Source organism: Harpia harpyja, chromosome 6 (assembly GCF_026419915.1).
Source record: "Harpia harpyja isolate bHarHar1 chromosome 6, bHarHar1 primary haplotype, whole genome shotgun sequence".
Taxonomy (NCBI): Eukaryota; Metazoa; Chordata; class Aves; order Accipitriformes; family Accipitridae; genus Harpia; species Harpia harpyja.
Window position 1 is genome coordinate 57000838 of NC_068945.1, and position 23047 is coordinate 57023884.

The 23047-nt window shown below is 36.2% G+C and overlaps 2 protein-coding genes across 5 annotated transcripts in view; one reads left to right on the top strand and one right to left on the bottom strand.

Annotated features, from left to right (window-relative positions):
- The window catches only part of FBXL13 (F-box and leucine rich repeat protein 13), a 93512-nt gene that overhangs the window by 36874 nt on the left and 33591 nt on the right, over positions 1–23047 (top strand). For 2 of the 3 annotated variants that reach the window (XM_052788949.1, XM_052788951.1), the window contains exons 10-12: positions 9684–9736; positions 12895–12995; positions 16428–16557. In XM_052788949.1, the coding sequence (XP_052644909.1) occupies positions 9684–9736; positions 12895–12995; positions 16428–16557 (284 nt within the window). The remainder of the gene's footprint in view (positions 1–9683; positions 9737–12894; positions 12996–16427; positions 16558–23047) is intronic. The other variant, XM_052788950.1, reaches the window with a different exon arrangement.
- LRRC17 (leucine rich repeat containing 17) lies at positions 307–16693 on the bottom strand. 2 transcript variants are annotated; one of them, XM_052788962.1, is made up of 5 exons: positions 16498–16693; positions 8747–8854; positions 5726–6600; positions 2403–2558; positions 307–1189 (listed from the first exon to the last, which is right to left on the bottom strand). In XM_052788962.1, exons 3-5 carry the CDS (start codon positions 6480–6482, stop codon positions 786–788), a joined length of 1317 nt encoding a protein of 438 aa, XP_052644922.1. In that variant the 5' UTR covers positions 6483–6600; positions 8747–8854; positions 16498–16693; the 3' UTR covers positions 307–785. The 2 variants fall into 2 exon arrangements, with proteins under 2 accessions (XP_052644922.1, XP_052644923.1); XM_052788963.1 differs by lacking the exon at positions 8747–8854 and having other exon boundaries at positions 16498–16639.

Genomic DNA, 23047 nt, shown 5'->3' on the forward strand with positions numbered 1-23047 from the left:
CTGTGTCAAACTGACATGGCAACCTAAAATATCTCCTAGAAAGACTTCAGCTCTGCCTACTACAAAAACCAAACAAGGAAAATACGAGCATGTGGAGCTGGATGTTGGGAACCAAACATGTCTTGGCTACTCATGGTTTCAGGCAGCTCAGGTACGGAAGAGGCAGAAGCTGAGTTATTTACTCAAGACTGAGCAGGAACACTGGTAAGTCAGCAAGTAGAACCCAACTTCTGGGTTTGAATTCTAATCAGTATAACGAGTGCCATTCCTGTTTTTCTAGAACTGTATTTAAGTTTAGTCTTGAGTTTGATTTTTCGTATACAATAAAACAACAGGAAGCTAATACAAAAATCTTAGAAATATTTTCTGGGAATATTTCAGGAAACTGATAGATACAAAGAACTGTCAATACATTCAAGAAAAATGTGTCTTGATCACAATCCTGCAGAAAGTTCGGTGTCAACTTATAAGCTGTGTTCATACATAAGACAGCTCCTCCCCACCCCATTATGTACATTTATGTCTATCGATTTCTACTGTATAGTTTCAAATATTTGCCAAAATATTTCACAAGAATGTCCAGAACAAATTGTTAGAAACAATTACTTGATGAAGGATGCTGTATAACTAATGCCATTCTGTAATTATTAACTGCAATAAACAGAACTTTGTAGGCAGGTAGTCCTACAAACAATCAGTATAATTAACAAAAAATGTAAACAGCATGTTTTTCTTTGTCAGAGTATCAAACATTTGAATGTACTTAAAAAAAAATAATTCCCTTATTAGCCTATCACAGTGACAATTACACCGTGCTTCTTTACTGTTTGAACTGATTGTTCTTTGTGTCGTTCCCATTCCTCATCATCTTTTTCCAGATCAAAAGTTTCTGGATAAATGGGCAGCTTGTCTTTTGGGCACTCCTCGTAATAACTTCGAACATATTTTCCAACAGACCATCCTTTGTATTCCTCAGGCATTTTGCATTCTAGGCCATTGTAGTGAACATTGTAGTGGTGCTTCAACCAGTAGAAAAGATAATGAATGTTGTAATCACATCTCCAAGGATTCTCTCTCAGCCACAGTATTTTCAGAAAGTAAAGATCTTCCAGTACTCCATATTCAAAATTCTGCAAGCTGTTGTTTGATAGATCCAGCTCCTCTAAGTTACTGAGACCTGAGAAAGCAGCTAGTCAATAGAAAAATAGTTATTGGTACCTTATAAAGATAAGTTAGAACAAAACATGCATATCTGCAACAGGAAAAACATTTTCATAATTATACATTTATTAATTTTTTTGGCAAAAGCCTACAAAAAAGACTTTTCAAACACTGAACTTTAAAATATGGCTTGTGCCTTGACAAGTGGCATATTGGTATAAATATATTGACATTAGGGGAGTTGTACTGCTGGTAAAGTTATAAACCACTTAAAGAGCATGCATGAGTGTAGAATAGGGACAGTGAAGGTGAATGAATGCTTGATTTGGTCATAGAAGTCTACTGTTACTGCCGTGATACAGAAGTAGGAATATGGAAATTTATTATGTATTAGACAACGTGCAGGGCTAGTAGTTTTTGTATGTATGTGTGTGTGCGTAGAACCTTTAAATTAATATTTTAAGATATGGAATAAACATGGAGCTTCATAATAATGCTTCTGAGTCACATTTCAGAGAACGGTTCATATGTTTTGCAAGTATACTGTTTCATTTAATGGCAGAAGTCTTAAATAAATTGACTATGTCTAATGTTAAACCTCATAAGTACCATTTTACTGATATTATCACTTTCTACTGCAGTTTAATTTCCAAAATGCTACTAGAGAAGGGTCTTTTTGCTTCATACTTTCTCTCTCCTTGTGTTTGCTTTCATAATTAAAAACCAAATACACACAGGCAATAAGCAAAATGCCAACAGGGCCACTTGAGTTCTAATAATATATAACTTAATAGCAATTATATGTAGTGATTTTTAACCCCAAAGAGTTTAAATCCTTTTGGTTTGTCTATTACTTTATTGTCCAATATAATTTAAAAGCACCCTCATTATATGACAAGTTTTCTTAGATTTGGCAAAGATATTTAAAAAATCATTGAACTATTTAGCATTTTGGGAAATGATTTGCCTTCAGTCTGCAGAATTAAATTTTTATACTTGGTTGGTTTAGTATTAAGAAAGGGCAGCTGAAATCAGTCTCTCTTTATTGATTTCCATGATGAATACATTTCAGTGCAAACCTTTAATCTATGAATTGAGTGGTACAAAAGGTAAAATTTGCACCAACTTCTAGATTTTTAAATTCTTTTTTTCCCACATTTATATCTGATAGAGACATTATCAAAGTTTGTAATTAATAAAACACAAATAACTTTTTAATGAATATTTAAAATTATTCTTACCAGGATCAATGTAAGCTATTCCATTACTGTTTAGGTTTAATATCTTCAGTTCACTGACATCTTCAAACTCTTTGGCTCGTAGTTGTCTAATTTTGTTGCTGGACAAATCAAGTTTAACTATATCTGGAGGTATGTTACCTGGAACTTTCTTTAAATCTTAAAAAATGAAAAAGATATAACTTGTGTCAGCTTTAGATTATTCTTACTGCTTAGGTATCACAGTTGCATACCACACACAGTTTTGTCAGTCTAGCATTGTTTCTTGTTTTCTTTCCCTTTTATCCTCACTGCTAGTGTCAACATGTTTTTTTCAACTTCTGAATTTCATTGCTTTGTTCACTTGTATCTATACATTTCATGTGAAAATTGCTCTCTTCATTGATGCTTATAGTAAAGCCTCTTTCTGTGTTTTGTATTTTTATTTTAATAGAACTCTACTATTCATTTGCATAGGGATAGGGTAGGTAGTGAAGATACTATACTAATAAAATTATGTGTGAAGTGCTTGATCATTTAAAGAAAAGAAACCAGAGTAACTATATAAAAAAATGTTCATTGGTATATGAACATCTTCCATAATCAAATTATAGTGTGCTGTCTTACATCCTTTGTTTTGTGTTCCCAAAAGGTAAAATGTTCTAAATTTTATCAGCAATAAAAATGCTAGTTTTTATAGTATTTATAGTAATATATACAGTTATAATTATAGTTCTTCAGTTACAGTTATGTAGTGTTTTAGTAATATTTAAGACTTTATATTCGTTACAATACTTACAGTCGTTATGTCCAGGCAGCATAGTGGCATTCTGTCTATCTACTTCTCTATCTTACTTGTATCATTGGCATTACCTAAGTAGCCAAGCACCTCTCAGTCATCTGAGTACGTATCCTTACAGTGTTCCTTGCAAAAGAGTTACAGAAAGAATAGCTTCTAGTCCAGTAGTAAGGGCACATTCTTGAGAAGTGCAAACTGTGGTTTGAATCCTCTCAGGGTAATGTTAATAAATCTAATCTCCAGGATTATGTTTACTCAATGAGTGTTCTACTCCTGGGCTGTTTTTACAAGAAAATGAGTAGTATCTCTTATTTGACCATCTTTGAATGAAAGCAAGTAGTTTCTGGATCTGTGCTGAAATTTGTGTTGTCAGTGTACTTCTGAAGTTCTGAGGTATTCTCAAGACTAAAGCAGTGTATCAGTCTTCCTGCCTTATATCTGATTTTGAGCAGAGCTTTGGTATTATAAATACATAAATACTATAACTACTCCAGCCTGCTCTGTTTGGAGTGCTTCCTGCTTGTGCAGATGTCAAAGTTTCAGGGCCTATTTATCACCAAATGAATGTGAATAATGCTTGAATTTAGAGACTTGGAGAGTTTGGCAGTACTAGAAAATAGATTTTTTTCAACTGCTCTTGCAAATACAAATTCTTTTGCAGAAAAGCAAACAGAAGTTACTTTTTGCTTCCAACTTTTGTTGCTTTTTTTGATAAAAGAGAATCAAGGACATAGGACACTTTCATTCTGAAGTACTGAAGGATCTGACATATCACTGGTCTGATGAGATAAAATAAGAAGTTCTTCAAAAAGGAGAACATACACATGGTTATATGTATTTTTAAGATGTTTCTTCCATGAGCTTTCTGACATTAACTGAAAGCTGCTGACCTGTTGTCATATCTCCTTAGAGATACATAGTACTGGTATACTGCTTGTCATTCCATCCCCTCCATTGTAAAGGAATAATGGATTGCAGCTTTTCATGTCATCTTACTGGTTTGGCAATTGATGCCCCCTTTTTCCTACTCTGAAATATTGTCCATGTGGATTTAGATAATTTTTTTGTGTTTTCCCAGCATTTTGGATACATTATACTCCTATTTCTGATGAAAATTCCAATGAAATTGTGCATCTGCTGCACAGTAATCATATGCAAAGACAGTAAGTACAATGCTTTCATCAAAGATTACCATATGTTCAGAAATCCCACATGTCCATGGGATATCTGCATCCAGCTGTCAAGCATATGCACAGTAGATCTGATACTTCCTAAAAAATATTGAACGTACTCAATGTGTCCATGCTAGACATTCAGGAAGTCCTGGACTGATATACTTAGTTCTTGATCTGAAGGATGGAGTCCCTGTACCTAATAGTACACTCATGCAGAAGTTGAAGTAACTTTATTTCTTCATTATTAGTACTAAAGACAGCAAACCATTTTTTAAAAAATACCATAAAAGCCTGTGAAAATCCAATGAAGAGCAGACCACATTGAATGTTTCAATGAACTTAGAGAAAAAAGTAACATTTTTCTTGCCAAAAGTTTTTGAGTGTATTCTTGTATTCAGCTCATCTCTTTGATACCACTGCAGTGATCTGGTATTGCAGGCTATGCTTCACAAAATTTGTGACAAAATCCTACCAATTTTGGCTACTTCTAGTAATGCTTTTTATTTCAGATTTGTAATGTTAAAGAACGACTCTCTTCTGAATTGTTTTGTTGTTTCCTTTGTTTCATCACGGGATAAAATACAGGAAATATAAAGCATGAATAAATGTGCACTTTTGTGTTGATATATGCCCCAGCTGGTTTACCCTTAAGGCTTAACTGTGGCTTTTAGGAGCCTGAGAAGGATTTAGGAATGGAATGGATCCAAGTGTCTGAAAAACATTTACTGAAGGCCCTTCAACTTCAAAATGTTTGCTGGATGCTGGGAGGAAGAACACAGAGGAGGTATTTCTTTATGAACAAAAGCACACAATTTCTTCCTTAGTAGAAGAAATCTTGCACAGAAAATGTGAGGATGCAATGGGTCTCCTTTGCAGTCAGGTTCCTTTGGGCATTGTAAGCACAGCTGGCTGCTCCAGTCCTGCTTCACAGCTCGCTTCTGTCAAAGTTGTTGCTATCTTTGTGTTGTACACTGGAAAGAAGAAAAGGCACTCTATGCTTTTCTCTTCAGTACAACAATTTCAGCACAGCTGTAATTTGATTGATTAGTATGTTTATAGTTGTAAAATCAGGACTAGTGAGATGCTGGTCCTTCAGTAACTTAAGCGTGCTTAATTTTATTCCTGTTGATTTTTGTTGGATATCTTACACTAGAGCATTAAAGAATATCTGGAACTGGGGCTGCGGAGTAGAGGTAAAATGCAGAAATAATTCGTACCTGTTGCTTGTAGTTACAAGAGGAAAACAATTAACAGTATTAAAGTGAGTAAAGCAAGTACTAGTACTATATTTGCTGTAAATAATATGTGTATAAATGTAGTATGGGAACAAGAATATTAAAGTCATTAATTCAGTTATAAGGACAGATACAAACCTTTTCTTTTGCAGTTCAGAGTTGGTACAGGAAACACATACATGTGGCACAAAGAGGAATCAAATTCTGGTTTGACAGCTTCGGGCTTCTCCTGTCTTATGTTTTGGGGGTCCTGCCTGTCCTCTTCACTACATAGCTGTTCAGCTTTTATCTGCTTTAGCTTTTGATTTTTCAGTTCTATTGGGTGCACACACTTGGCATAATTTCCCAAATTCCTGTTTGTTGGAACCTGTAGCATTGTAACAAGAGTTTCTAGTTCACAGTTGCAATGCCAGGGGTTATCATAAAGACGCAGGTAGTTTAGACTGGGTGTATAAATAAAAATCTCCTCAGATAAACTCTTAATTTGGTTATGCTGAAGTAAGAGTGTGGTAAGTTTATTCAAACCAAAAAAAGCCTCACTCTCAATTTTTGATATATCATTCTGTTGTAAATCCAGACTTTTCAGTACTTTATACTTGGAAAACATATTATTCTTCAATTTACGAATCCTGTTTCTTGCTAGCAGCATGTGTTTTAAATCCTCTGGCCAATCAGGTGCCACAAAAATCAATTTTCTTTCCTGACAATCTAGGTATTTCTCATGAAGATAACTGTATATATCACATGGTAGGCCTCGGGCATTGCGCTTAACAGTGCTAGATGCTTTCCTTAAGATGTTTTCCCTTTCATTATTTCTCAGACTCCTATTCCTTGTCTTCCTACAGTCAGACAGTTTACAAAGAAGAAGTAGTAGTATAATAGTAACTACTTGCATCCTGACATTCAGCTGGCCCCAGTTATTTTCTGTGACAGCTGGAACAGTTGAAATTTTTGGATAGTCTTAATCAGTATTGTACAGATCTGAGGATGCACAGCTGGGGTATGTGGGATCCCTGTGTTGGAAGAAAGGTAAAACATTAGTACAGATGAAACAGGCATTTTCATGGAGGCTTGTACATAATGTGCAGCATTCAGTCAAGTACTCAATCATCACACTACTTGGAGCTTTACAAGTACTTTGAAGATTTAATGTCCTATCTCTTTTTTTGTTGTTTTTACTGTCTCTGGTCTACTGTTGTTCATTTTGATTAAACATGGGAAACTATATGGACCAATTTCTAACTGATTTTTGTTAGAAGGTTCTCATGTATTCAGGAAAAGTGCATCAGGCTGAATCTTCTTTGTATTTAAGTTCATCTTGGAAGATAAGCTTCAAAGAGGAGCTTGAAGCTGGTATTTTCCAGCTTTCTGGGTGTTGACCCACTGAACACATACAGAGCCAGACCAGGGAAAGTTATCCAGTGCCTATCAAACCCCCGGTTTCAGACTGCGCTCAAGTGTGGACTTGTTTTCAGGTTGAGCCCCAGTTATCATAACTAGCCCTGCTACTACCAAGTGTATCTCATGGCCCATGTCAGATAGAGAAGGACTGCTCCCTGCAACCGTTTCCAAATTGCTTCAGTATTCATAGTAATTTTTTGGCCTATGTTCCCTCCTGAATTTCCCATACTACTCCTGTCCACTGCCCTTTTCCTTAATTTTCAGTGAAGTTTGTTCACAAGGTTGTGTTTCCTTAGAAATATTTTAACCCCTCGGGTTTTTTTATTTTCTAACTTTTCCATCTCACAAATTTCCTACTTTTGCTAGTCAGTATCATTCCTTCTGAAACTTTTTTTTAATTCTTCACTGTTTGGCTTAACTACTTAGTTACTTTTTCTCTATGACTGTGGACTTCTTTGTGTTATGCTCAGTCCTTTTTGACCTTAGCACCTGGGAAGGTATTGAATCCCAGTCTGGAGTGCAGATCATTGCACAGATGTTCTGTTTCTAAAACACCATTGTTTTGGGCTCAAAAAACTTGTTTTTATCTGGAGGAAAGGTAGCACAATAAATCAACTAATATCAGGTAAAATTCTTCTGAAAGCAAAGAAATTTTTCATTTTTAAACAAATTGGTAGATCAGTTTAAACCACATCTCGACTGTAGGGCATTCTCAGTATTTGTGCAGTTCTTACTCATTAGATAGATGAAGCAGTCCTGTCTATGCATGCTACTGCGTCCCTCTAATCCACGTGGCCAGTTGTTAATATTACCTTTGAAAACCCATTGATTGGTTTCTCCATTTTGTTCCTGTAGTTGCCAGTTGTCTATCTGCATTCAGATTCTGTTAGTTCACAGTGTGAATGAGGGTTTGCATTGAGAACTTTGTCCCTTACATGAAAAATTAAATTTTACTTGTTACTTTTTGGCACCTATATGCTTGTCAGTGTAAATTGATCACATGTTTTAATAACTTGAATCATAACTGGGATCCTCTGTGTTGTTTTGAACTGTTCACCGTTCTGATAATGTGATAGCTCATTCTATCCAGGAGAGCTTGGAAATAGAAAAAGAACTTGGGGGAGGAAAGGTAATAAATAATTCTGGAAATATTCTTTCCTATTCCTTTTCATCTCCTGGGTCTGAACTGGAATTTTTTACTAGTATTACATTCTGTCTGCTAACTAAATTATACTCAGCTATAATACCAAAATGAGCAGCTGCTTTTGGTAGCATATACAGGTTCACATGTAAAAAGGTAATTTTGTCTCATTTAGTGCTAGGGCAAAAAACGTATAAGAGGTTTGTAATTTCTGTGGCTTAGCAGCCTTAAGGATGATTTTAATTGGTTAGGTTCTTTTGAGCTGTGCAGTCCCTCTCAGTATTGTCTTACTCTTCAAAAAGGCACTGAGTTAGACAGTATTACAGGATATCAATGAAGTCACAGTCCCTGTAGAAAAGAATATACAGAGGTATTGTTGTACTAGTGCTTGGTTGCAATTGAAAACATGTATTTGGCTTACCATGTGAAAATGTGTTTTTAAAGATTTTTTTAATATATTTCTTTTAACTCTGTAAACCTTTTATACTGCATTTTCCATATTAGGTATCTGTATGAGGTCTATTTTTTCATTTCAGTTTAGACAGATCAGTTATTTTTGAAGATCAGATTAAGGCAAAAAGTATTACTATGTTTAACAGGAGTTTTTGCATCTTTACCTTGGAGGATAGACTCAAAATTTGGCAGAGTGGCTGAAGGGATGTGTAAGTGTTTCTTCTAGTCTCAGACATCTATCTTTTGTTAATTTGTTAGAATTTCAACAATCTCTGCAAAATAGGAGTTTCTAAAAATAACAGATTATATGCACACAGAAGAGACTGTCTCAGGCAGCTAAATTCTCTGAAATTCCATACCTGCAGAAGATAAGCAGGGCTCTTCCTACAATTGGTCTGATTGCTGCACCTCTACTTTCAGAGGGAAAAGATTGTTCACTTATATAATTAGATACCGATGTCGTAATATATGGGTGGGAGGGACAGATAAACCTATGTGGAAAACTTAATTCTGGCATTTCTGAACACCAGATTGCTTAATTAGGTAGCTTTCTGGTCCTCTGGTAATATAAGACTGAAAACAGCTTGGTTCCTAAGCCAGCCATTAGTTGATGGAGTGTAAGAAGAAACATTTCTTCAGGACAGCTTACTCCAACTTCGTATTCTACTTTTTGGTTTTTGTGTTTTCTCTCAGTAATAGAAGCTCTGGTGTTGTTCATGGTGTATTTGGGTGGGATGTTGGTGGTTTTTGTTTACTCGGTGTGTTTAGCGGCTGATCCTTTTCCGGAGGGTTGGGGGGATTGACGGGTTTTAGGGTATGGGGCAGGGATGGTTTTGGTGCTTATTGTGGGGGTGGTTGTTGGTGGGGTTGAGTGTTGAAAGGTTGGGGTGGTTACTGTTGTTGGGGGAGGTGTCTTTGTAGCTCGGTTGGATTTTAGTTGTGTTGCTATGTTCTATTTGTGAGGGGTGGGGATATTCTTGGCAGCGGGGTGATGGGCCTAGATGGGCTGAATCTGTAATAGGAATTCTTACGTTTGTGTTGTACACTGAGAATTTTAACTGTTCACCTTTAATATGACTTTTTTTTTTTTTTTCTTTTTAGGTGAATGTAAGAATTTGCAAGACTTAAATCTGTCTGAATGCCAGGGATTAAATGTAAGTACTACAGACTTTTTCCACGAACTCTAATTCATACCAAGAAGGAAGATTTTTTGAAGTGCTGTGGTTATTTGGGTACACAAGTCTTCCCAATTAAAAGTAGAGACTTGTGTTCTTAAGTACTTTGAAAATGGAGTTTAGTAGGATTCAGAGACACTCAGTGAAGTTCTCATTTGTTTTCTACATTTGTTTTCTACATTACACATTTGGTACACACCAGTAAGCACATTCCTAGGTGATGCCAGGGATAGCAGGGACTTGCTGATCACACTCTTGGCAATGCAGCCTAGTATACAGTTGGCCACCTTTTTCAGAAGGGCATACTGTTGATATACATTGAAATTGTTATTGACCAGGACTGTCAGGTCAGTGTGTTTGATAGCTGCTTTCTGTCTAGTGTCTAGACTGTACTGATGCATGGGGTTGCTCCATCCCAGATGCAGGACTTTCCATTTGCCTTTGTTGAACTTCCTGAGGTTTCTGTCAGCCCATTTTTCGAGACTAAATCTGTCTGAATAGCAGTTCTAGCCTCCAGTGTATTGACGCTCCCCCCCAGTTTGGAATAATTTGATATTGAATATCAAATTTGCAATAGCAAATTGAATTTGCTGAGAATGTACTTTATTCCTATCATCCAAACCATTTATAAAGACATTTAACAGTACTGGTCCCTGTATTGACCCTTGAGGGATGCCAGTTGCCATAAGCCACCAATGGGACTTAGCACCATTGGTGGCAACTCTTTGGCGTGGCAACTCTTTGGCCTGGCAGCCCGGACAAATTTTCACTCACGTTGAAGTCCACTTATCCAGCCTTTATTTTACCAGTTTGGCTATAAGGATACTGTGGCCTGCATTGAAGGCCTTGCTGAAGTCAAGATACACAACAGCCGCTTTTTTCCCCTTATCTATAGATCCAGTAATTTCATCATAGAAAACTATCGCCTTAATGAGGAATGCTGCCCTTGGTAAATCCACGCTGGCTGTTCTCTATCGCTTTTTCATCCTTCATGTGCTTGGACAGGGCTTCAAGGAGGATTTGCTTCAGAACCTTCCTAGGGACTTGGGTGAGGCTGACTGGCCTGTAGTTTCCTCGATCCTCCTTCTTCCATTTCCTGAAAATGGATGTGACATTTCCTATCTTCCAGTCATCAGGAATTTCCTCTGATTGCCATGACCTTTCAAAAATGAGTGAGGCTTCTCAGTGACAGGAGCCAGCTTTCTTAGTACTGTTGGATGCATCCTGTCTTGTCCCATTTCCTCAGGTGCTCCCTGACATTATCTTCTTCTACCATAGGTATTGCTTCACTCCCACAGACTCTGCTAGTAGGCTCCTGGGAGGCACCTGGGAAGCCTTAAGACAAGCCTTAGCAGTAAAAACTGAGGCAAAAAAGTCATTGAGTACCTTGGCCTTGAAGATCAACCAGCTTTCCTGGGCCCCTTTGCCCTCCAGGGCTGTCAACCACGAGATCCTGTTAAGCAGATCCCTAAACAAGCCAAAATCTGCTCTCAGGTTCAGGCTTTTTCTTCTCCAATTTGTCCAATTTTCTTCTCTCAGGATTTAAAACTCATTTTCATGGTTGCAGTAACCAATGTCACTCTAGTTCTTCACGTCTGTGACCAGTTTTTCCTTGTTTGTGAAACAAGTCCAGAAGAACATGTTCCTTAGACCACTTGTCAGTCATCTGGATCAAGAAATTGTCTTCAGCACACTGTAGAAGTCTCCTGGATTGTTTGTGCCCAGCCATATTGTTCTTCCAGTGGATATCAGAGCGGTTGAAGTCTCTCATGAGTAACCAGGATAGGCAATTGTAAGGCTTCCTTCAGCTGCCCAAAGAAAGTTTCATCTACCTTCTTCTCTGAATCAAGCAGTCTGTAGCAGACACCTACCACAATGTAATCCTCATAGGTCTAGCTCTAATGCTTACAAATAAGCTGTCAACTGCCTTGTTACCCATTCCAATGCAAAGCTCCGTGCATTTAAGCATAACTTTGCATAGAGTGCAACCTGTCCTCACCTTCCTGGGCTGTCATTCCTAAATATTCTATAACCATTCATTGCAGCCCTCCAGGTGTGTGTGCTACCCCTTTGCATCTCTGGAATCCCAATGAAATCATAGCTCTGCACCTGTGCGTGAACTTTGATCCCTACAGGTTGATTCCCATGCTACAAGTGTTTGCGTTCAGACACTTGAGATGGACCCCTGGTTGTGCTGCTTTCATATGGAAGGTTTCAGAGTTTTCCCCATCGTGCTATCCCCCTAATGCTTTCTCACCACTCTCTATGTCTTCAGTTCTCTTCAGGTTATGGTTATCTTCCGTCAACATACCTATTTTTACTGATATCACCTCTCTCAAATCCTTTGTTGCAGGAGTATATTTAAAAAGCACAAACTGTCCTCTTTAAAGTTGATTCGTATTGAATTTCCAGCTACCTTGATGGTCCTTTTGCCTGCTAACTGAAATATTAAAAAGGTGACCACAACATGGCAAAAGACAGACACTCAACTGTTACATTTCCATGTATAAGTGCTGACTTTTTCCCTTTCTATTATATGGACATTTATTGTGAAACATTCTTCATACTAGGAGGTTTGTTCCCATTATATTCTAATGGAATGATATATAGAACAATCTAGGTAGTACCACTTTTGCAGGCCAATAAAACATGGAAGCCTTAGAATTACTCAAATCTAATGTTCCACCTAGAGGGTAGAACTAAAGAGGAAGCATTTTGTAAATGATATTAGGGAGTTACAGAAGTATACCAGAGCTTATGGAGAAAATTAACCAGTGGTTTTAGATACCAAGACTGGCTAACAAGAATCTTGGTTTAGCAAAATATGTAGACATGTGCTAACTTTCAATCATGTGAGAAGTCCCCTGTGCTCTGTAGGACTGTGTAGTGTATAATGTTTTCTTGAATTGGAATGTTAAAATTACCATACTTCAAGTGAGTAACAGTAGCATCATGTGTCTCTCAGTATTCTACTCTGAGGCTTCCAAAGAAAATGGCCGTGTTGTATAAAAAATATTATGATGATTTAAAGATACTTATTCATGTTTTTTTCCCTTGTTATTCTGCATAAAAATGTAAGATAGATGAATACAAATATAATTCTAATGTACTTCTGGAAATTTTTTTTTATTATTCAGGATGAATCGATGAGACTCATATCAGAAGGTTGCAGATCTCTTCTCTATTTAAATCTGTCATATACAGGTATTACTAATGGAACACTACGACTATTGTCAAGGTAAAATTAAACAGAAATACAAAAGTGTGTTTGTTTTAATCTTGCAGGAAACTTAGAGGCATATGTAGTAGAAATATTATTTTTGAGTGATTTACAGGATTCTGTCTGCTATGCAAAATGAAAAAAATGCCCGATACATTTGACTTAGATAGCAGTTCTTTTCTCTTTTTAGTATAATTAAAAATGTATGCTAGATTACGCTATATATTTCACAGAGTTTTACAGAAACTTTTAAAAGAACATGCTAGCCAAAAATTTCTTGGACATATCTAGTTACTCATGATGATGCAAGAAGTTTGCAAGTTAGATATGTTCTTAAAAATTTATATTTGCAAGAGAGGATTGTGGATATGTGTATTCTGTGAGCCAAGGCCTTGTGTGACAACTGCAAAAGAAAGAGTTATTCCAAACTCTTATTTGGAAGATCAGTGAGCTGAAGGCAGAGAATTTACATTCTTACAGAGGTCTGCCATTCCTGTTTTGCGTGTATCCCTCCATGAGACTTGAAGTCCGCCTGGTAGGTAGAATTGCTGCATTAAAAACTGCCATACAGAAAAGAGACATGCTGGTCCATGAATAGCAGCCGTCACAAAGATGTATATGGATTTGAAGATAGCTGTACATTGTTTCTCTTTTTTATGAGGAAAACTAATGTCTTCCTTTCAACAGCAGCCCACAAAGTCCAGAAACATGTTTTTCTTTGGTATTTGTGTAATACATTTTGACTTTTGTTTTTCTTAGTCTATAATGCCATATCCTCATATAACTAACATTTGTTTTGGCAGTTTTCCATTTAGTGTCTCCAATCTTACCACTCATCTCTTCATCAGTATTATTCTTATCATAATCTGTGTTTCTCCATGTTGGCTGATATTTTTTCTTTTTAAATTTCCATATATTTATGTTGAAGTTTGGAACAGCTGTTCTATAGGTAATCTCAGCATACGTTATTCTGGTTACCTGAGCATGCTATTGCCACCAAAAGTCAGAACCGTTCATTTCTTCTGATGCATAAATAGCACATACCCAAGAAAGAATTCTCCAGAGCAGGTGAAGCTTTCAATGCAATAAAATGTTTAAAACGAAAAGAAAAATTCTCCACTGACAAAATATATTTTGCAGTTAACTTGTACCTTGTTAATAAGAAATTTTCCCAGTCACGCATGATGCTTCTGATTTAAAACCATAAGATACCACTGTTTTTACTGACAATTTTTGGACAAAAAGCAAAGCTTATTGTTTCTGAGGTTATGGGGATGTACAAAAAGTTGCTGTCCTGTGAAGATTTTGATAGCAGACAAATTTCATAAACATTTCATGTGCCATCTCAAAAGCATTAGCTCACCACAGGTCCTGTGTAGTAAAGTAACTAATACAAAGTTCTCAGAGGTGGCAGTATTGCATTTCATAATACTGCACATGAAGTTTGCTATTGTATATCGGATGTCTGTTATTGGAACAAGGAACAAGTGAAGTGTAGGCTGAGTGTGCTCAAAACCGTTTGGTCATTCTTGATGTCTCCTACTGTTCTATACAAGCATTTTAACCTCCGTATTGCACAAAACAGATCATCAGCTACAATTTCCCTCCGAAAAGTTGTTGCATGTGGTAGATATGAATATTGTCTATCAGGAATAAATGTCAGGAGGTGATTTTGTCAGATTGCTTTAAACCAATGATCCTGACATTGCTAATGCCAAAATTAATTGAAAAATCAGTATGACAGAATTCCTGCAGAATTTAGCTGTAACACAAAACAAGGATTTTTAGTAGTCTGTGTGCTCAAGCTTAAGTTTTAAGAAAGCTGTCACTTTAAAAATGGTAGAAGAAGGCATGTGATAAAATTCCCAGATCATAAAAATGGGTCATATGACCTGTAAAGAAAATCAGTGTCTCTTCAAAAGTATTGGAAGGTTTTGATCACAGTCTTCAAAATGCAGTAAGAAAGGCTTCCCTGTGTCTTAAGTTGTGCAACCTTGTAGCAAGATATACTTTAAAAAGACTCAGAACTGCCAGAGTATAAAAACCAATCTCTTAAATTATTATCTGTTTTGTCAGATAAGTTTGGAATTGTACTCTCTCTGAGTTTGATTTTCCCTACTCATTTCTGTGGAATATGTCACTAAAATGCAAAAATGCTTATGCTTCTACAAAGAAGGATACTTTTATTTCTGTATTTAATATGAATTAAATGTTTCCATTAAAAAGAACACACCATAAACACATGCCCTTATATTCTGATATCTGGTTCTGATGCACATTGGTTTGGGTTTTGGTTTGTTTGTTTGTTTGTTTGTTTGTTTGTTTTTTCCCCATGAAATATAATCTTATATTTAATTTCTTAGGTTTTTTGTATTATCCTTTTTTTACACTAATGTTCTTTTCCAGCTTCCTATCTCTTTTTTTTTTTTGCATTCAGTTCAAGTTAGCGTGTTTCCCCACTCTATATTGAAAGTATAAAGTCAGTTCCAAAAATGTATGCCACTCCTTAAGCAGTCAGCTCTTCAGTGGGTGTTCCCATCTTTCTTCAAAATGCCTACTTTTGCTGACTTGCAGAACTGCATGACTATATCCCTACAACTAAATGTCTACCAGAGCAGTAGGTCCTAATTCTAGGTTTTGATTTTCTGTATGCTTTCATTTGTGGTGCTTGTGGCAATTGTTATTTATTCCAGTTAGAAATATAGTTCAGTAAAATGAATAGTTTTCAGTATGTTATAAACCAAAGCTGCAGATGGAAACTTAAGTGTATTCAGAGTATAGATTCTTTTTTTTACAGAGTGCTGTTGATTAACATTTTCCACTTATAGTTTGCTTTCTTGTAACTAATGTTTAGTGTAAAGAAATGTTTCCCAAAGAACTGATCAAAACCTAACACTGGATGATTCACTTTTGGATAATTCCCTTTTGTATCTCTTTCAATTTTTCAGATTGTTTTAATAGTACTCTTCTAGATAAGTATATGACTTAAGAAGCTCTAACTGTACTTTTATGCTTTTAACGTCCTTTGTTAGAGTTCTGGTTTTCATTTCTAGCAGGCACTGCTTGTAAAATCAATGGCAAAGAGAGTCCAGCAAACTTATACTGAAAAGTCTATTAGTTTTCAAAGTATGCACACAAAAATCCCAGTTAATTAAAAAGTATGCTTTTGCAGTTATTTGAGATAACTTTAAAATGATACTGTTTTCATATGGTGAAATATGTTGTATGATAGTGCTATTCCCCAGTAATTTGCAGTACAAGGAGCAGAGGAAAAAGTGCAGCAGAAGAAAGGGACTTTCAAACTTCAGCAAGGAGATAATTCTATTTCATATCGAACATCTTTTCTTTACAGTAATTTTCAGAATACTTTAACTGTGGTATTTTATGTTCTATCGATTCTGTAACATACCCTTGTAATAACTTGCGCTCTCTTTTGGTTTTTTTGCAAAGCAGCTTCCCCAATTTACAGTATCTGAGTTTAGCTCACTGCAGAAAATTCACAGACAAAGGTTTACTGTACCTGAGCTCTGGAAAAGGCTGTCACAGGCTCATCTATTTGGACCTTTCAGGTTGCATTCAGGTTTGTAGTTCACGTCTTTCTTTCATTCTGTGAAGAAGAGAATCCTTTATATGACTGGCTGCATCCTGCATTCATGGTATACTGAAGTAGAACAAGCACTGCAGCAGACTTCCAGGGTTTTGAATTACATGACTACAGCTGTTTAAATTTTACTGAGGAATAATAGCACTATAGGTTTGGATCACTTCCAACAAAATGTCAGATCTATAAACAGATCTAGTACTTACTGCATAATGAGAACAAGGCTTGCTTTTTGTAGCCATAAATAGACTAATTCTATGTCATTATTAGTTAGGATTTTAAATCAGGAGCTTTGAAAATGCAGTTTTTACTAAGATATCAAAAAAAATAAAAGCCACTCTGCACTGGAAAAATATGAATTTACACTTGATTTCCTGAAAAGGAAATTAATTAAAAAGTGAACTTTTGTTATGATTTTATATTGGTTTAATATATAAAGTGAAGTAGTATTTATAACTGCAATCTAAAAATAGTTAATGTTTTGGATTATTTTAGTCTCCTACTAAACTTCTAAAGGAAACCAAGGTTTTAGAATCTGGTACTATTTTAGAAACTTTCAAATATATACTGTATCTTGAAACATACTTCAAAAGCAATACAAAATGCCAAACTGTAAGGCAATAAAAGTCTGCCAATGTTTTAATAAAGACTCCCACATATATTTATTTATAAACTGAGAAGATGCACCAAATTACAAAATACACGTGAAATGATAAAGAGATGGAGTCTGAGGAATATAACTGTTTAACTTTCCATCTAACAAAACCTTTCCTGAACCAAGGATGAAGGCAGACAGGGCAACAGTCTTGTTCTGACTGCTCTTTACTGTGTCTGTTTCTTGTTCCTGAGAATCATGCTGAGACTATTGTGCGTTGACAGTGTGAAATTTGAAATGAGGGCTGAGGTTAGAGGAAAATTAAGAACTATCTACCTCTGAGTTACTTTTTCAGAATGCCAGTAATTGGTTATTTTTTCCAAAAGCAACATTCCTGCTTGTTCAGAAGTGTAATAATGAGCTGTAAGGATCTGCCTCTAGAAAGCATGACGTAACAGTAGTCAGAGAAAAGTGATCATCATCGAACTGGGAAAACCACAATCCTCCCCTTTCCAGAGGAAAGTGGGTTTACTCACCAGTGTATTTGAGCGCTCTGAAAGGAATTCCACAGCTTCCTCCATTTTGGGTTTCCGCACAATTCTGGAACAGTGCTTATTGATTATGACTGAGTACTTAAGTAAACAGTTAAAACCAAAAAGAGCATCAAATTGCATCACTGTTGCAGAAAGCATTTTAATAAGATAGAATTCTTTTTTTTTTTCCCCCTCAATGGATCAACTAAACCAAAGGGAACTTCTGTAAGGCTAATGTTTCAGAATTAGTTAGAAAAATGTAGTGAAGCTATAGTATAAACATTTAAATTATGCTAAAAGGTGTTCCATAGAACAGAATATATATTCTATAGAATATATATTTTTCCTTTTTTTCATGCTTCCTGTTTTTTCCTTAATTTCAACATTACAGTTGTTTTAATATGAGTTCTTATATTACTGTTACTACTGTAGGATTTGAACATCTGTTTAGAAAGCCCATCTGTAAAATGGGTGATTACGCTAATGATTTTGCAAGTGGCAACTTGAGGACCAGAACATTTAAATAGCTGTTAAAACATAGTCAGGCAGAAAACTGGGAATTAAACACACATTTTCTAGTCCATTGTCATAAAATGAGGCATTCTTTCCTTTGACTATTATATTAATACATGGTAATAATACTGGATGAATTGTAGGTATGGGGTTTTTGCATGAAATCTCAGTAACTAAGGTTGTGTCATTATGACACGGGTGATAAATATTTTCATTAATGAGTTTCAAGATATTTTCATAAAAATACAGAGATTCTCTTGTGTCCTGATCTCAAAGTTGTCCTGTTACACCATTGATATTCTCAGAGAATTACCTAGAAAGCATAAGATGTCTTTGTCCTGCTTTTGAAGCTGAACAGTATAGGTGGAAAATTTTCTGCTATTAGACACAAAACTGAAAAGATGGAAGGGTATAAAGCAATTGCATGTCATTTACCAACACATTACATTGAGATTATACAACTAGAACTGATTGGTGAGAGATATTTTCAGTTAAATTAGAAACATGGAGATTTTCAAAGAAATTGACTTTTTATTTTTGCTGCCAACTTCTATGGCTGATTTTCAGACTAGAACTATTCTGACCCAAAATGTGTTAGAACAGTCTATCAATTGCTGTAGTTTGCAACAGCTGGATAAGAGATCACAAGCCACTGGGAAAAATAGATTTGACCCTTTCATTTCTTGACATCCTGCAGTGTTTGTGGGGATGTCAGAGAAACTATTGGCAAATGTGTAGGCTTCATCAGTTTCCACCATCTGAGTTCCTCCTGCTCTGGCTTCATTGGGAGAATTCTCATTTTGGCAGTTACTGTCAAATTCTGGCTTCTTCAGATGAATCAAGGAGCAAAAAGGGGCCATCACTTGGGGAGAAAATCTGAGCCATGTTCTTTATTATTGAAGAAGAGGACTGATTGTTTACATTTCCTGAGTACAAACTCACGTAACTGAAGAATACTTTATTATAAGTTACGCATACACTATTCCATATTTTTAGAAATATGCTAATTCAGGAGTATGTTAATATAAGCTTTTTTTGGAAAGTGGAAAATTAAAAGAAAAATAACATGTGGAGGCAAGCCATCAATGTAATGTGCCAAACATGTGAAAGGATGTCACAATTCATTTTGTCATTCTTGACAAACACAGAATAAAAAAAAAATATAGCCCCTTGTGTACCACAAGAGTACTTGCTCAATCCTGAACACTGATTTTCAAGTTTCTGCACTCACAGTGCATTGACAGTACTAGAATCATGGAATAGTGTTTCTTCAAAACCCCTTCTGCGCTGCAGACAGCATTGTGCCTTGCAGGGTGGATTCCACAAATACAATTGGTTCAGGCGGAGAAAGAAGGAATTTTAAAGCAGCACTTACTGTATGTGTAGCAAATAAGGCAAAACTTGAATAAAAATTCTGTGTGTTCCTATTCTTTGGAATTAAGAAACTATAAAAAGATGAAATTAAATGAATTTTGACATTCTTACAAGCATTTCATTATTTCACTACATTTTATTTCTGAATCTATGGGGACAAATTTTTATCTGTGGTTTGCTCCATGTTTGTTTTGATGTACTTTATTTCAGATCACAGTATACTAGCATACAGTTAAGAAAAAAACCCAATTCAGTCATTTACATATTAGACTGAAAACTCCTTAGGCAAGGAATTGTATTTTATGTACAATCATTGCATTGACTTCTGATCCTGTACATGCAAGAAAAATAATACATTTATAAAATTATCTGAGTCATGCAGGAAAAGTCTGTTTTGCAGAATTTTATAGGATCTAAGGCTCATAATAACCTTCAAAACATCCTCCCTCACAATTGGTTTGAAGAAGGAGGTTTAAGTGGGGTTTTACTGAACCGGGGCAAAGAATGCAGTATTAAATTCCATATGTATCCTAACATTGATTCTTGGGTCAAGCTGTTTGCTCTTGAGCAATTTGTTATACATTGAAATTCCAAGTGAGTTGAGAAAGCAATTGTTTTACTAAAATGTGCACAAAATTTCATATTTCTACACCTTATCTTCAGGAGTGCCTGAAGTTTCATAGATAATCCATAGGGGCTTTAGAAAAGAAATTAAAGATTAAGATTTCACTGTTCTAGGAATAAAGGAAAATAAGACAAATACATAAGATATTGCAACAGCATCTAAATGTTGACTAATTTAGTTGAGTCTTATCTGAATGCATGTTTCACACTGGAACTTTCTCACCCTGATGCCTGAGATCCATTATCCAGCTTTAAGTTAAAAAACAGTTCAAGTGAAAAAGATTTGAAACAATCTGTGCAGGGGTATTATTAGCTGCTTCAGTATAATTGGTTTTGGCTTCCATGGAGGAAAACACTAAATTGCTGCTATTTGTGGTATCAAATGGCTATGTTAAGCAAACAGTGTTTTTCCAGACAAAGAGATTAAAAGTCCTTTAGACTGCAGTTAACATTATGCAATCATTACTGAATTTCAGAAACAGATATGCTACTTCTGTCCCTCAGCATTGTTGAGTTTGATCTGATTACCTGCTACCTACTATCTATCCTTCTGAGAATGTGAATTTCACTTGATTTTAGGCATCTAACCTAAGGTAGTGCCTAGAAAATTACCTTAATTTATTTAAATAACAATTAGAGAGGGAGAGCAATCTCCAGAGGTGATTCAGGCTTTTTCAGGTCTGACCTGTCTTGGGATCTTTCTTGCTCTTTGCTGAACAGAGATCCCAGGTTTCATAATTGTCTAACATAGACACCTCAGTTATATTACTAATTTCAGTGGAGTAAACAAAGGCTTTAGCATTTACAGTCTTTTTTTTTTTTAAATCACCATCATTATTATTGGTACATTCCTGACTTAGCATTTTTCCTACCTATTTCCCTGATTTTAAACTGTGATTCCTCTTCTACAATTATCAGAACAACCCGTAAGCCTTGCAAATATTTATCTTATTGCTCAGTTAAATGGCTAACATTTCCAAAGTCTGGACCTTAAAACTAGTGTCCTGAGTCTGCATTTAGGTTTTTTCAGTGATATTTTAAAAATCTTGGCCAAAGCAACAAGTAATGTAATGTAACTAAGATCCATAATTTAATTGTATTTGCATCTGAAGTTTAGGTACCTAGACACGAGGGGTCTTTTATTCCTACTCTCTGTATCTAACTGTGATCACTAGCCTAGGTAGGTACTCTTTTGATAGTTAACAATGTGTTCATAGTAAAAAAAAAAAAAATCCCAAGAACAATTGGCAGCAGGCCCCATTAAGCCCTATACCTTCCTTTGATTAGCAGTCATAGGAGTAAGTTGTAGCTGGTTACAATTGATGCATGCATTTGAACTGAGTCTTACAAAATCTCTTCAGTTTGAACAGTAAGCATAGCTGAATATGGCATGTTCTGCACTCTCTCAGCTTTTGAGTGACTGTTCCTTGGGAGCAGAGTTATTCCTTCTCATTATAGCAAATCTGTTTAGCAGTTACAAGGGGAAATCCTACTGTCATAACAGCTAGAGCATACTCAAACTGCTTAACAAACTGTGGCTGATTTTTTAGAAGAGTGAAAACCTCAGTCTTCTTTTGAAAATGCATCATGTTCAGATTATAATGGACAGTGTTATTACCATGTATTACAACAAACTGTGTGGTGTAACATATCCTCTCTTGGGAATGGTTTGCTCTTTGTAGTATACGGACCAAGAACAAGACTCAACTACCAGAAATTCACCTCTCAAACTGAAATTTCTAGGGGGTGATTTGTTTCACTTTAACATATTAAACTACTTGGTGCATGTTGTAGAAATGCGCTGTCTTCTGTTGTTGCGCTGCTTGAGATCCAACAATGAGGAGGCCTGTTGCAGGGTTAGGTAAACTCTTACTTGAATGGATTGGTCATGCCATGTTAAAGCAATTAGTGCTTCTTGACCAGCAGAGAATAGAGATTTCCCAATACCTCCCTCAGGCAGCTGCTTGAGTGATATTCACAATTTAAGCTAGTCTCTTTCATACAGGCCAGAGGTTTGGGGCTGAGGAAACTGGAGATAGGATTACATTGTCCTACATTACATATACCAATAGTGAGTACAAAATTGTAGAATTTGGACAACTGAATTTCATATTCTGTCCTGAGGACTAGCACCCATCTTGCCATGCTGACATTTTACCTTCTGGTGATCACTACCAGTTGAAAAGAGGATTGCCTTTGCCATATCAGCCCTACACTAGTACTGGTTGTTTTGCAGTCATTTGGGGTGGGCAAATCCAACCTATCCATGCTGATGGGTGAGATCTGCAGTGCTATCTGCAGATCCACACTCATGTGTTATCCACATCAACCACATTCCCAAAGTTGTGGTGTTCTTTTGTCCAGCAGACATGTCTGAGTTGGAGGGTGTGTGAGAGCCTGGAGTGCACTAACAGGCTCTACATGCTCTGACCAGCTTGTATTTACAAGATGGTTATCTTTCTGTATAATCATGTTCTGCAGCCTTCCCTCCTGCCTCCCAAGATTTTGATCTTTTTCCTTCTTCAGCTCTTTGTTACAGTATAGCTGTTTTCAGAGGAGCCTGACCCAGGGTTCCACAGCTGCACTGTATCAGACCTCACCTTGAACACAGGCAGCTGACAGAGGGTAGTTAATGGGATTTATATCACCATGCATTACCTGTAAAATGTTTCCTATAGTTATTCTGCAGGCTGTTACAGACCCACTGTAGGAAAAATATTCATGCTCCACTTGTCCTGAGCTTAGAACACATCAGACTATTTGCATCCGCAGCGCTAACAGTGCTCGCGTGTGTCATGAGCCACACCATATTCTGTCTGGACATGAGACC

Bases quoted from the DNA above. Each gene is read 5' to 3' on its own strand.
- LRRC17 (XM_052788962.1), bottom strand. From the start codon at position 6,482: ATGCAAGTAGTTACTATTATACTACTACTTCTTCTTTGTAAACTGTCT. The intron at 2,559-5,725 runs GTTTGTATCTGT...TCATTTTTTAAG, and splicing joins TCTGAACTGCAAAAGAAAAG to ATTTAAAGAAAGTTCCAGGT. The intron at 1,190-2,402 runs GTAAGAATAATT...TCTATTGACTAG, and splicing joins AATAGCTTACATTGATCCTG to CTGCTTTCTCAGGTCTCAGT.